The sequence below is a fragment of the Heterocephalus glaber genome, unplaced genomic scaffold (genome assembly GCF_053883595.1).
Source record: "Heterocephalus glaber isolate CG9 unplaced genomic scaffold, H.glaber_assembly_v1.0 deba00001550, whole genome shotgun sequence".
Lineage (NCBI taxonomy): Eukaryota > Metazoa > Chordata > Mammalia > Rodentia > Bathyergidae > Heterocephalus > Heterocephalus glaber.
The window spans coordinates 13,895,142-13,911,203 of NW_028258343.1; the positions used below are offsets into that span (position 1 = coordinate 13,895,142).

General features: G+C 39.6%; 1 protein-coding gene across 11 annotated transcripts in view; it reads right to left on the bottom strand.

Annotated features, from left to right (window-relative positions):
• The window catches only part of Akap7 (A-kinase anchoring protein 7), a 163,679-nt gene that overhangs the window by 111,287 nt on the left and 36,330 nt on the right, over positions 1-16,062 (bottom strand). For all 11 annotated transcript variants that reach the window (XR_015442551.1, XM_087190126.1, XM_087190129.1 and 8 more), the window contains one exon: positions 8,785-8,921. Coding sequence is in view for 10 of the 11 variants with exons in the window: in XM_087190126.1 (XP_087046252.1) it covers positions 8,785-8,921 (137 nt within the window). In the remaining variant the exon portion in view is untranslated. The remainder of the gene's footprint in view (positions 1-8,784; positions 8,922-16,062) is intronic.

Here is a 16,062-nt window from a genome sequence, read left to right on the forward strand (position 1 = left end):
AACTTGTAATCACAACACTCTGGAGGCTGAGGCAGGAGGATTGCAAGTCTGAGTCCAGCCTGGGCAACTCAGTGCCTCACCAAGACCCTTCCTCAAAATAAAAAAAATTGTTTGGTTTTGGGGGTTTTTTGGTACCAGGGATTGAACTCAGGTCCTTGCACTTGTGCAGCAGGTGGCGAAACCACTGAGCTAAATCCCTGGCCCCCAAAACACTGTTTTAAAGGGCTGGGCATATAGCTCAGTGTGAAGGCCCTGAGCTCAAACTCCAGTACCACAATCAAAATCAAAAATTTGCATTACCCCAGTACTTCTCTATTCCTTATAGACCGAAAGAGACTAACAGATGAAATGGTGTTTTCCCATGAGGAAGTACTAAAGCCAAACGAAAACAAAGAGAAGGCCTGAAAAATCCCTGAGCAAACAAAATGAATTAGGCCTTAAATTTTGCAACAAGGTTAAATATAGCTTTAACCTTGCTTACATTAAAAGCATAAGCAAGACTTGAGTCATGTGACCATTTCTGCTGTTGGAAACACACATGACATTCGGCCAATTGTAAACAGCCAACTGATACATGATCACATGACCTAGGTAGTCTAACAAGGTAAACCGAAAAGGGTGATTTTGTAACTGAAACCAATGAAATAATTTCTCTGGCTTCCACATTTTCCCCATAAGTACACGGTTCTGGCACTATGAAACTGTGACACCAAACCTCTTTCAGTCTGCTGTTCCCAATCCACGAATTGCTTCTGACTCAAACACATTAAAATCTGACTGTGCCCCCACATTTTTCCATTTATATTTTGGTGGCAGTGGTGGGATTCAAATGAGACAACCGGGGACCTCCAGGAACATCAAGGAACCAAGCAAAAGGACACTCATTGTGCTCCATATTTCCAGGCTGCCTCTGAGGCCCAAGGTTTTGCCTCTGGAGCCCTCTGAATTTACTTGTGTAGTTCTAGTTCCAGTTGGATCCACAGGTCACACTGGGTACTCAACAGGAACTAAGCAGGTCCAGCTGAAGGAGACCTCAGGGAGGTAAATTTTAGAAAGACGAGATATTATGGGTTCATCAGCATTCAAGGAGTCTGGGACTCCTCCATCTGGAACTCCAGCTAATTTTCTGTTTAGACATTACAGAGCCCGTATCCATGCTTTTCTAGAGAAGGAGATACAGACACACCTCAGTGGGCAAATGAGTCTAGATCAAACTTCACTTATGGGATACCCTGGAAAAGAAGGGATGTCCAATACCTAAGAGACAGTGAGATTTTGTTGTTTTGTTTGGGGGTTGGTATTTACAACCAAGAATTCATACATGCTAAGCATACACCCAGCCACTGAGCTTCTTGCCCTGAACCTGCTACTCCTTTTGCTCAAATACCCTTGCACCCCAGGGATAAGGGAAAAAAGTAAATTAGGCTAATGCCTTAGAAAGGCCTAGGAACAGCTGGCTCCTGTAACGACTTTTACTCCTTGGTCAAAAACTGAACTCAGAGGCTTAGCAAAATTTTCCAAATCCCAGAGAAAACCCACAAAAGCTGACTAGGGAATTCAGAATCCTCATAGGAACCTATGCCCCTGCACTTCCTGTGCTGTATTGGTTTATACCTAAGATATCAGGACCCTGCAAGCACAGAAACGGATAATATTAGCTGGACAGGATGGAAAAGCTTGAGGACAGCCTCATGCTAGGGTCCAAAAGATGCCCAAAAAGTAGCTGAAAACCTTTTAGAAGATACACCCACTGTCTTCCCACAAAAGACTGAATGGTCTTATTATCCCACCATGTAAACAGAAAAAAGATGACTCAGTCTCTCCTTACAGGGCTAGATGAGAAATCTCACTTGTTAAACATGCAGGCCTTAAACACAGCAGGAAGCACTGTGTTTCTTAGTGGAACTGAAACAGCCCTGATGGTCTTCATTTATCAATGGGCTCTGGGACAAGAGGGCAGTGACCTAATTTTAAAAAAATGAAAAGCTAAGATGAGGTGGGAGACTCACATATCTGAGCCCAGCCTGGGAAAAGTAAGAAGACCCTGACTCAAAGTTTTAAAAAATAAAATAAAAAGTGCTGGGAATGTAGCTCTGCACAAAGGCCCTGGGTCCAAACCCCAGTACCACAAAAGATAAAATAAAATAAAAAATAAAGATTGAACGGGAAAACATTGATGTGATGACCTCAGCTGAACATTTTCGGAGAACTTTAGAACCAGAAAGAGAACAAATGCTGAAAGAATCCGATGCTTGCGTCTTCATAGCTCCAACAACTACAGGGACAGAGATCAGAGGACCTGCTTGTCCGTCTTATAACTCAAAAGCAAGAGGTCCTAAACAAAGAAACCCTGTACCTCAAGATGCCTGTCACCATTGTGAAGTTACATCACTTGGAGATAAGGACTGCCCACTCTTGCTCCCGTCTTCTGAGGAACCTACTCTACTCCTTTGGGCACACACTGTTCCCCATGAGATCAGATTCCCAAGGGCTTGATTATAGCAATAAAGACGGGTGCTCACGGGGCTATCCAGAGGTCAAAGCACACGCAAGCTTTCTAAAAGCCATGGCAGTGGCAGCTAAATAGTTAGAAACCTAATCTAGCCTCATGTGAGAGAATAAACTTTACAAAGAGTTCCATATGCAGTCAAGAACTTAGTACCTGTCAACCTACAGGTATCTAAAAATTAAGCCTTCCCAAGCCAGAATTGGTGGTGCACGCCTGAAATCCCAGCTCTCAGGAGGCTGAGGCTGAAGGATCATGATTCAAGTCCAGCTTGTGCTACACAGGAAGTTCAAGGTCAGCTTGGTCTACATATAGTGTGACCCTGTCTCAAAAAAAAAAATGTTTAAAATAATTTAAAAATTGAGCCTTCCCTACAGATGTCACAAAGTAGATAGCTTTCCCAAAATGATGGAATAAGGCTCTCTTTGCACCCCATCCACTGACTAAGATTTGTTAATCACAAAATGTTCAAACTTACACTTTTATTTTTGTTAGGAACTTTTACTAGCCAAACTGAACATCCTTGAAGGTCTACTGTTCAAAGTTTGGCTGCTCTCACTGACCAGAGCAATTGCTGACAATGCAGTCAATCTAGATGAATGAGAAGAGCCACAGCTAATGACAGAAATTGTCCCCATATTGACCTAGGGGAGCCACGAAGGAAACTACCTTTACAAAAGGTTGATTCCGCCCCTTGGCAGGCTTGTTGATACATAAGATCAACTGATTTGACACTGAAAAGAAACAACAGAAACAAAGGATGGTCTATGCCAGTGATGGCAAACCTTTTACAGCTTCCTATGATAACAAACAGCTGGCTGCGGCATGCATGCCATAGGTTTGCCACCACTGGTCTATACTTTTGATTTCATTACTGATAATTTATATCTATGCATAGAACACCTTAACAAAATTGGCCTAATCTAGACAGTGCTCCAGATTCCCTCTGTAATCAAGCTGGCTTGACACATTTTGTAGAGATAGGACCCTGACAAGACCAGTCACGCACCCTCCAAAAAAAGCAAAGACATTTGAGAAAGGGATAAAGTGATAAACATGAGAAAAGATGAGGAAGACATCTTCATCTTCAGGAGCAGTAAGAAGAAGTGGTAGAAAACAAGAGTAAGAAAAAGGCCAACAGAGATGCAAAGAGTCCATCTGCTTTGGAGAGCAGATGAGGGCACAGATGTGGGTACTGACCTAAGAAACAGGACATCAATGGGATAGAAACATTCAAAATGGATTTTAGTCTTACTGGATACTATGTGCTGTGTCCTCCAAAGCTCCTGTGTTAGAAAGCTGGTCCCCAGTGAGGCAGTGCTGATCTACGGGAGGTGTGTAGGTTACGGGGACAGTGCCCCTGTTGAAAGCACTGATGCTACCATTTCAGAAGTGGCCTCTTTACAAAAGGACAGGATTGCCCTTCCCGTGTTCTCTCTTGCTCTTTAGTCTCCCACCAAAGGATGATGCAGCAAGACTCTTACAGATACCCGCTGCTCCATCTCAGGTTTCCCAGCCTCCACACTTGTGAAAAAAAGCTTCTGCTCTTCGGATGTAATGAGGGGCTCAAAAAGGTCAGACTTCAAAATAAAAGAATTATATACCTTCCAATCTTAGTGGACACCATGGTTACTCTGATCTAATTGGTCATGAAAAGTGCCTTAGGGTAAGAACTTTGTCCTGTAATACAGACTGAGATAAATTAAGGGTGCTGGACTTGGGTCCAAAATCCTGGGTTTTAACCCCAGATCTGCCCGAGATGTGACCCCATTTAAGTCACCTACTCTCATTTGGCCTTAGTTTCTTCAGTCGTAAAATAGCAATAATAAAATTTGCATTGCTCTATTTGTACAGCTATATTGAAGATTATATTAGGAAAGATACATCAAAGTACACTGTAAGCTCTACTACAAGTGGTTCTCTACTAGGGCAATTTTGTAGAAGACATTTAATAATATCTAGAGGGATTTTTGGTTGTGAAAATGGGGAAGGGACTAGGTTCTACTTGTACCTCGTGTGTAGAATACACACATTCTCACCAAAACATAGTCATTGTTCTAAGCTCAAACAGTAGTTACATGTAAATTTAACACAGTGTTCAAAATTCCATCAAGTTGTAGACTCAGCATCTCAGTGCAGTATCTTACATGGTAAAATAGTTTTGGCCCATTAGTGTCTTTGAATTATCTAGTAACTTGTAAAATTACAAATTTAAAACTATAATACTTTGAAGACTATTATCTTGACAAAGTCATTTTAATACTTAACAATGGGGGATTAACCTCAACCCTATAAAAAATTCTAAAGTTAATCTAATCAAGCAATATATTTCTAACTATGCTTTGATGTTTCAGATTAGTTTATATATTTCTTGATATCTAAAGGCTTTTTTAAGATGCATTTTATCTCTAATTACATTCTTAAAAAGGAAAAAAAGAAAAAAAAGAGCCTGAACTGTAGGTCAATTTTTAAAAGTACCAAGGTCATCAAAAGCCAAAAGTAACTAATTTTTACAGTCATTGTTTAAAATTCTACAAAGTGATTAAAGCTCACCTGTCACCATAACTCCTACCCATTGGGAGTACTGCACGAAGCACATTTTTAAATGTACTATAAAGTCCAATGTAAATATAGCATTGAAAGAAATGTCTTCAAACAACAACTTTATTGAAATCTTTAATATTTCATTCATTGAGTAGTTACTTTGAGTTAACAAAATAAAAGCAGACACCATCTGCTAAACATCACCACTAAGCTACACTCTATATCCCTAAAAATAATGCAATTAGAAAATTCATTTTTATAACTTTTGCATTTTCTAATTGACTCACTATATATGAATTCAAAAAATGCAATGAAGTTGGTACACTTCTGGCTGAAAAAGATGAATTCCATGCTAATACATGGTACAAGAATGTTTCTGACCTCATCTTTTGACACTGGTTTGGAAATTGTGTTAAGCGTGTGTGTGTGTGTGTGTCTCCTAAACTTTTTGCCCCACTAAGAGTCACCATAATTATCATATCAGCATGCTGTCTGGGGCTAGGGGTGTAGTCCAGTGGTACAGAATTCTCCTCACATACATGAGTCCCTGGGTTCAATTCCCAACCCCACAAAAAATAGTAATAATAGTTTTTAAAATGCTACCTAACTTCTCTTAATAGCTGAATACTCTCATTTTTCTTGCCTATCTACAACCATTAAAAGGATTTTAAAGCTAATCGTATAACAATAACTGGGATAAAATTTTTAAAAATCATCCTCAGGGCTGGGGATTTAGATCAGTGGTTCCGCCACCTGCCTCGCAAGCACAAGGATCTGAGTTTGATCCCCAGTACAAAAAAAAATCATCCTCAAATAGAAGACTGTTCTATAGAAAATACTATGATGACATCAAATACTTTTTACTATTCTATTTCCCAGAAAAGAGCTGTATCCACCAATGTCCCATATTTTCATAACACCAGCAACTTTGACATTACAACAGGATGTAATACAGAACTAAACCCTTTTAAAAGTCCTAAAAAATATCTTTTCCACTAGCAAATTTTAAAACTTACAAAAAAATTAACATGCTCCTAATTTCATCAGCTTCTGATTTTTCCTTGCTTTTTTTCAACGTTGATTTGCCTTACTCAGTGATGGTGAACCTACTGCACGAACCACATTGGGTTATTTGTGTCATCGAAAGCTCTAAAAGGTTCATCTTCACTGCCTTATGTTGTCACCAGCTACAGTCTGGATCGTGAATGGCCTTCAACATCCCATGTGCTACATGGGCCAAAGGCTTAGCTGCTGAGGGACACTTCTGCAAGACGGAGGAGCTTTCCAAAGGTGGACAGACTGAGGCATGGAGGGGACTCTTGAAGGGGACTATGGGACCCCAGCCCAGTCCCTTGCTCTTTCCACCTTTAGTTCCCTGGCCATGGCGTGAGCCTTTCTGCTCTGCCACATTTTTCCATTGCTTCCCCACAGCCTCAAAGTACAGATGGAGTCAATCGATCACAGCCTGGAATTTCCAAAACCAGGAGCCATAATGAAACTTTTCTGTATCTAAGTCAGTTATCTTGGGTATTTTGTTACAGTAACAAAAATCTGATTAAGACATTACCTCAAATAAGAAAGCATATAAAAGCCACGTAAGTAGGAGATTAACAATGAAATAATTCGTCAGTTAAGAAACATTTAAGATTTACTATGCCCTCATGAAAATGTTTTCTTCCTTTGTCTTTAATGTGAAGAATCACATACTCGTATACACTTCTGAAACTTTTATGTAGCCATTCCAGTACATTCCCCAGGTCTAATTCTTAAAAACAGGATGTCAAGATTTTCTATCATTACAGATCTGCCATTATTACCGAATTCCAAACTTTTAAGAATGTGTCTGGATTCAAAGACCTGTGTAATTTTGAATGTTTTTTGCTTTAAAACTAGATGCCAACAAATAGCGGCCAAAAGTAGAGCAACTCATTGTGAAAGCGCTGGCTCCCAACAGCGGCCGCGCAGGTCGCTTAATTGGCATCTGGAATTCAGTCTTCCACTGAAACAAGGGCACAAATGCTGCCCCTTTTCCCAGGGCTCCTCACAAAGGCTCCTAAGCAGTTTTAAAAGAAAATTAACATTAGATACTTTAAAACAAACTACACAAAAAGGCTTATGCAAAAGACATAAAATACGTCTCCTCATCCTGTTCAATTCTTCCATCTCCTCCATATCTGTGTCAAAGTTCTTCAAGCTTTCTGTTACCTAAAACTAAGTCTCTTAAGAGAAAAACATTAAATAAACCTGCATTTCCCACTATTAGAAGCCCCCCTACTGCTGCTAAAACAATGATTTACAGTAGACCCATATGTTGAAACCAGCATTTGGAACACTGTATTTATTATTTTTAAGAGTCCTTGGTCCTGGGCAATAGCTCAGGGATAGAGCACTACCTAGTACACACAAGGACCCAGTTTCCACCCCCAGCATGGCCAAAAACAAGAGTTCTGACTCTAACTTGCTATGATGGAAACTTTACCCTGAAATGACAGCACTGTGTGCATGTGTGTGCAAACGTGTGTGTGTGTGTGTGCGTGCGCCTACTACTGGTTTAAGCTCTAGTGTGGGTACTAACAATACATTAAAACACTTTGCAAGGAAGGCAAGTGTCCAACTGCAAAGGTGACAAATGACAACCTGACAGCTGTCCAAGCTGGGGGTGGAGCAAGAGGAAGGGGGAAGCTGATGGGGTGAGGGGTCCCTGGGGAGAGACCTGAGATAAGGTCCAAAGGAGCGAGGAGAAAACTCCCTCTGCCTGGGGAAGAGGGAAGGCAGGAAGACCAGGGAACCCCAGAGGGGCTGAAGCAGAAAGCCAGGCCAGCAGGGAGCAGGCAGGGGAGGCGGAACCTCAGGGAACCCAGCAGGGCTGGGCCTGGAGGCTCTGAGCAGGTTGGAGGTGGGCTCACACTGGGATTTGGAAAAGAACCATCCCAGGTCTGTACTGCCACCTATGGAAGCTGATGCAGAGGTTAGGCCACCTGGCTACAGCACAATGGAGCTGGTGACACAGGTGTCATCTAACAACCCCTTCCCACTGCCCACACATCCTACCAGGAGTGCAGAAGCAGATGCAAGGCCTCAGCCTGGAGGCGCACACCTGTGATCCCAGCACTCGAGAGGCTGAGGCCGGAGGATCACTGCAAGTTCAAGGACAGCCCAGGCTACATAGCCAGGAAAAAAAAAAAAAAACTATCCAAACAACTTGCAAGAATATGATTTTGCATCACTTAAACACTTTAAAGAAAAACATCACTTTAAAGACTATTGTTCACCCACCAAAGGAATCAAATATGTATTAGTAGAACCAGGATATGACCCTTCACTGTGTCCTATCTAAAATCGAGTATGGCTACATAATTTTTCTCTCTTTATATCTCTTTTGAACCCAGCTAAACTGTATTTCACAGGACAGATATTTCCTAGAATAACCCAACAGTAATATTATTTTTCTTTTGATATTTCTCTGATTTCAGTGGTAGACTGCTTGCCTTGCATGCATGGGCCCTTGGGTTTGATTCCCAGCACTGAATACATAAATAAATGAAAATGTTTAATGTTTTCCAAAACTATTTAAATATATTCTTACTACTTACAGGAATTTTCCCTGCATGGTCCTAGTAACTTGCCATCAAAGCTCTTAGAAGCTGAGAGCAAGTACACTGAGAGGCATTTGTACACTTTAAATACAGTTTAGAATAAAATTTTGCAGTAAAAATAGCATTAAAAACTAGCACCTTTTTGTTGGTGATTGGAATGGACAAGAAATAGTTGGGTTGATAATCATTGTGCTTTTTTTTCCTCTTCTTTTCTTGCTCGCTCTTGATTGATTCCTTTTCTTTACTCTTCGAGTTTATCTGTGGCACATCAGGATCTAGAAAAAAGAAGGCAACTAACAATGTGTGTGAATATTTCAACAAAGATGATACAGTTAGAAAAGGAAAGCAGCAATATATAAGTGGCAGTGACTCATAACTGTCATTTTTAAAACTAAAGCAGGGTTGGCAAAAACTTCTATAAAGGACACAAACTTTTAGTATTTGCAGATCATACGCTCTCTCTCCCAACTACACAACTCCAAAGAAACATAAAAGAAGTGGTATAGCTTTGTTTCAATAAAACTTTATTTACAAAGCAACTAGTCAGCCTGTGGGCATAGTGTGCTAGCCCCTCATCTGAGGTCCAGCTAACAACCATTCTCTCCTACATGCCATGGCTTTACTAACCCTGGGAAACATCATTTTTTCATCCAACGCCAATGACCTAACCTCCTCCTGCTAGAGCAGACCCCTAAAGTCTCCACCACCCTTAGGGGACCAAGGCCTCAACACACTGGCTTTGAGGACATTCAAGATTCACTGATCGCACTTGGCTTTGAGGGCATTCAAGATTCACCGATCGCACTTGCGATCAGTTCCAAAGGTGTCCAGAGGAAATTCCAAAGCCTTCCCACTGGCCTAAATTGGGACAATTTAAGCATCAAATTGAGTAACAAATTGAGTGGTGTAAAGTATTTCACACAGTTCATAACAATACTAAACAGAAAAAAGAAAATTAAAACTAAAAACTCACAGGTCACATTCGAAGGACTCCAGAGAACCATGACTCTAAAAATCTGATAACAAAGGGAATAAAATCGGGCATCTATCTAGCCTTTTATTATAACAGGATATTGTTCAGTAAATAAAATAGCTAAGGTAAAGTTCTTTAAATTTCCAGCTAATAAATGCAAATGCACAGAGATAAAATATCCCCATTTTGAAATGTTTAACAAAGCAATAGATCAACCCAAAGATCATCAATAGATGATCCATTAGGTGGAAAGCTGATAGGGAATTTCAATAATGGGACATTGAGACAATAAGACCTGAAGCCACTCATCAGTCTTAAGATCACAAAAAAGACACAAACAAACATTGTGTTAACTGATATCACACTATGGAAGTTCAAAATATTATCTTTGGCCAGGCATAGTGGCACATGTCTGTCATCCCAGCACTTGGGAGGATGAAGTAGGAGAATCATCGAAAGTCTGAGGCCAGCCTGGGCTACGTAGTGAGCTCAAGGCCAGCCTCAACTACATAGGGAAACCTTGTCTCAAAAAAAATCAGAAAAAAAAGAAAATATTATTTTTGGAGCATTTTCATCAATATACTAAACATAATTAAGCCTCCCTTTCTAACGACTTGTTTATTAGAAATACGAGGAACAGAGAAATATATTAAATGATCAGAAGGAGAATATCTATACAACCCAACTTCCTCAAAAGTACACACATACACACACACATGCATACACACACAGACGAGAAAACAGATTTATACCTGAAAACAGTCAGGATATGCACCAATCACAGTGTGAATATGATCAAAGTAAAACATGTGCATGTATGCAAATGTCACAGTGAAACCCATTAATGTGTGCGATAAATCTGTTAATATTTTTAATGACAATAAAAAGAAATAAAGGGTTCTAACTAGCAAAAACAAAAAGTAAATGCCTGAATATACCCATTTACAAAGCAGAGAGATTTACCAAGTATGATGCATAGACAGTGGTTGCTGTCAAACAGGTTTTTAAAAATCATGACACAATTAGAAACTGACTGGGTGTTTCATGAGAATAGAAATTACTATTATTTATTGGTATAGTAACGATATTTTAGGGACACTATTCAAAAAACATTTCCTGGCCAGGGGATATAGCTCAGTGGTAGAGCATTTGTCTAGTATGCACAAAGGCCTGGGTTTCACCCCTACCACAGTAAATATAAAATTAAAATTTTTAGAGTGCAGAGGAGGAGGCATCCAGGCCACCGTACCACCGCTCCAGGAGCAGGGGAGGCTTCCGGGCCGCCATGCCACTGCTCCCAGCACAGAGAAGGACGCTTCCAGGCCAACTTAGCACTGCTTCCCACACAGAGAAAGAGGCTTCCGGGCTGCCATACCATCACTCCCAATGCAGAAGAGGCTTCCGGGCCACCATACAACCACTCCCAGTGCAGTGGAGGTGAGCCCCATGGGCACAAACAGCACACCTCCGGCACCTCATCCAAATGAGAGGACATGAAAACAAGTCTCAAAACCAGATTTCCAGATCACCTTCAGTAACCCCAAAGGGAAACAAGATGGAACACTCTGATACTCAAACACCTGGATGTCCTGAATTGGAAAAGAAAAGAGGATATGGAAAAAATGAAATCAGAAATAATTTCTCACATAACAGCGGAGACGGTGCTCATAGTGCAACACATGATTAATAAATCTAGAGAGGAGCTGAGGAACATGATGGAATTCCAACACAGAAAACAAAAGGAATCCATAAAACAGATGCAAACAGATTTCCAGAAGATTAAAAACTCCACTGAAAGTCTACACAGCAGAATGAGCCAATGTGAGGACAGAATTTCAGATATAAAAGATAGGATTGCAGTTAGTAACCAGGAAAAGAAAAACAGCTTTAAAATTGTAAAGGACCAAGAGAAAGCAATTCAGTAGCTGCTAGATGATGCAAGTAAGAATAACATAGGACTGATTGGAGTCAATGAAGAAACAGGAAAGGGTGCAGATGACATAAAAAAACTGTTCACAGAAGTGATGGCAGAAAACTTCCCAAGGAGGGGAAAAGAACTTGACATACAAATAAGGGAGGCATATAGGACTCCAATTAGCCTTGATCAAAAAAAAATCTACACATAGGCATATAACTGTTAAGATTCAAGAAAACCAACAGAAGAACAAAGTTCTACAAGCAGTTAGAGAAAAAAAACAAATCACATACAAAGGAGAGTGCATCAGAATCACAGCAGACTTCTCAATGCAAACTCTCAAGGCAAAAAGAGCTCAGAGTGATGTATTCCAAGCCCTAAAGGAAAACAGCCTCCAACTGAGACTGATGTATCCTTCAAAACTATCTTTCAAAATTGATGGAGGAATAAGATACTTTCATGACAAAGAGCACCTTAGGAACTTCATGAATACCAAACCAGCACTCCAAAACATTTCAGACAATATCCTAGAAAAAGACAATGAGGATCACAACCCCAGGAAGCACAGCAGAATGAATCCATCGGGCGCGAAAAGAAATTAAATGCAAAGGGGGAGAATCCAAGAAAAAGAAAAAGTCATAACAATGATAAATCAGTACGTATCAGTTATAACCATCAATGTGAATGGTCTCAATTCACCAATCAAAAGGAATAGACTGGCAGAATGGGTCAAGAAGCAAGATCCAACAATATCCTGCATACAAGAAACACAATTAATTCAAAAAAAAACCTCAGACTGAAAGTTAAAGGGTGGAAAACAATACTCCATGCAACAGGAACCAAAAAAAAAGCAGGAGTACCTATCCTCTTTGCAAATCCAGTGGATTGCAAACCAATAATGATTAAGAGAGACAAAGAAGGACACTACAACCTTGTAAAGGGAACAATCCAAGAGGAAGAGATGACAATCATAAATATCTATGTACCAAATGCTAGTGTCCCCAACTATATAAAACAAATACTAACGGACATGAAAAGTCACATATGCACTAATACAATAGTAGTAGGGGACCTCAATACTCCATTGTCACAAATAGATAGATCAACTAGACAAAAAACAAGCAACAAAATACTAGAATTCAATCAAACTAGTGAACAAATGAACTTAACAGATTTTTACAGAGTATTCCAGCCCACAAAATCAGAATACAAATTCTTTTCAGGTTCACACAGGTTGTTCTCCAAAATAGACCACATACGCGCTCATAGAACATGTTTAAATAAGTGCAAAGGAAGTGACGTTATCTCCTGTATATTATCAGAGCATACTGGGATGAAATTGGAGATCAATAGCAAAGGAAACCGCAAAAATTTCATAAACACCTGGCAATTGAACAACACACTTCTGAATAACCAATGGGTCACAGGGGAAATTAAGGAAGAAATCAGACAGTTCCTTCAATTAAATGAAAATGACAATACAACATATTGGAATCTATGGGACACAATGAAAGCAGTCTTAGGAGGGAAATTCATAACAGTGAATACTCATATTAGGAAAACAGAGCGAGCCCAATTAAACAACCTGATGCTGAACCTCAAGCTTCTAGAAAAAGAAGAGCAGGACAAACCCAAAGCTCATACAAGGGAGGAAATTATAAAGATCAGAGCAGAAATCAATGCAATGGAGATTAAGAGAACGATACAAAAAGTCAGTGAAGCCAAGAGTTGGTTCCTTGAAAAAATTGACAAGCCCTTAGCCAACGTTATTAGAAAAAGGAAAGAAAAGGCCCATATCCATGCAATTAGGAATGAAAAGGGTGAATTTACAACAGACCCAGCATAAATCAGAGGATCATCAATACCTACTTCAAGAACCTATGCACCAATAAGATGGAAAACACAGAAGAAATGGATAGATTCCTAGATACATATGAATTACCAAATTGAATGAAGACCTAAAAATTCTAAACAACCCAATATCAATCAACGAAATTGAAAACGTAATTAAAAACTTACCAACTGGGCCACAGATTTAGCTCAGTGGTTTCGCTGCCTGCGGCACAAGTGCAAGGACCTGAGTTCGATCCCCGGTACCAAAATAAAAATTAAAAAATAAAAACTTGCCAACTAAGAAAAGCCCGGATCTGGATGGCTTCACTGTAGAATTCTACAAGACATTTAGAGAGGAACTACTGCCACTACTGTTTAAACTCTTCAGTGAAATTGAAAGGGAAGCAATACTCCCAAATTCATTCCTGGAAGCAAGCATCACCTTGATCCCCAAAGCAGAGAAAGACCCAACTGAAAAAGAGAACTATAGGCCAATCTCACTAATGAACATAGATGCAAAAATCCTTAATAAGATACTGACAAATAGAATGCAGAAGATCATCAAGAAGATCATACACCCTGACCAAGTGGGATTCATCCCAGGGATGCAGGGATAGTTCAACATATGCAAATCAATCAATGTAATACACTATATCAATAGAGCCAAGGACAAAAACCATAGGATCATCTCAGTCGATGCAGAAAAAGCATTTGACAAAATCCAACAAGCATTTATGATAAAAACCCTACAAAAAATTGGAATACATGGTCTCTACCTCATTCTAATAAAAGCCATCTATGAAAAACTAACAGCCAATATCATACTAAATGGTCAAAAATTGAAATCCTTCACACTAAAATCAGGAACAAGACAAAGATGCCCACTATCACCACTCTTGTTCAATATAGTTCTGGAAACATTAGCCACAGCAATTAGACAAGAGAAAGAAATAAAAGGAATAAAGATAGGAAATGAAGAAGTCAAATTGTCATTATTTGCAGATGACATGATACTCTATATAGAAGACCCCAAGAACTCCACCAAGTGTCTTCTAGACTTAATAACCAAATTCAGTAAAGTAGCTGGATACAAGGTCAACACACAAAACTCAGTAGCTTTCCTCTACACAAACAACAGAGTCACTGAGACAGAAATAGACCAAACAAATCCAAAAAACTGAAATACTTAGGAATCAACCTAACAAATCAAAGACTTCTTTTCTGAAAACTATAGCACTTTGAAAAGAGAGATAGAAGATGATATCAGAAAATGGAAAGACATCCCTTGCTCCTGGGTAGGAAGGATCAACATAATGAAAATGGCCATACTTCCAAAACTGCTATATAGATTCAATGCAATTCCAACTGAAATCCCAGTAGCATACTTCACAGACCTTGACAAAACAATCCAAAAATTCATTTGGAATAAGAAGAGACCTAGAATAGCAAAAGCAATTCTAGGTAACAGACACATGGCAGGGGGTATTACAACCCCCAACTTAAAACTATACTACAAAGCTACTGTGATAAAAATAGCGTGGTAATGGCAAAGAAAAAGACCTGAGCACCAGTGGAACAGATTAGAAGATGCAGAAACAAGTCCAGACACACTCAGCCATCTCATCTTCAACAAAGGAGCCAAACACCCTCAGTCTCTTTAATAAATGGTGCTGGAAAAATTGGGTTTCAACTTGCCAAAGACTACAACTAGATCTATATCTCTCACTATGCACTAAACTAAAATCGAAATGGATTAAAGATCTACATATTCAAACAGAAACACTAAACTGGCTGGAAGAGAGTTTAGGAAGAACTCTTGAAGACATTGGTGTAGGAAAAGATTTTATGAACAAAACCTCAGTTGCCCATGAACTAGCACAAACAATAAACAAGTGGGATCTCTTCTTACTGAAAAGCTTCTGTACAGCAAGAGAAACCACCAACAGTGTGACAAGACAAGCCACAATGTGGGAAAAAAATCTTCACTTGCTGTTCCTCAAAGTTCTGCTATCTCGAATCTATAAAGAACTTGAAAAAATCAGACCTCCCAAATTTAAAGACCCAATCCAAAAATGGGCAGCTGAAATGAACAGACATTTCTCAGACAAAGAAATAGAAATAGCAAAGAAACATATGAAAAAATGTTCAACATCACTGGTCATTTGAGAGATGTAGAGGAAAACAATGCTGATTCCACCTCATTCCAGAAAGAATGGCTGCTATCATGAAATCAACCAATAACAAATGCTGGCAGGGCTGTGGGGAAAGGGGAACCCTGCTCCACTACTGGTGGGAGTGTAGACTGGTGCAAGCACTGTGGAAATCAGTATGGAGCTAACTCAAAGAACTAGGACTGGAAGTCCCATTTGACCCAGCTATTCCCCTGCTGGGGATCTTCCCCAAAGAATTAAAAGAATAAAAAAAAAAAAAAAGAATCATACCACAGTCATACATGTGCACCCATGTTCATAGCAGCATAGTTTGTAATAGCTAAAATTTGGAAGCAGCCCAAATGCCCATCAACTGGAGACTGGATAAAGAAAATGTGTTTTTTTAATATAAAATCAAGTACTACTCAGCCATCAAAAATGAGAAATTTGGAGACATTTATAGCTAAATGGATGCACATTGAGGCGATACTCTTAAGTGAAATAAATAGAACACACGTGTAAATACCGAATAGTTTCTCTAGTGT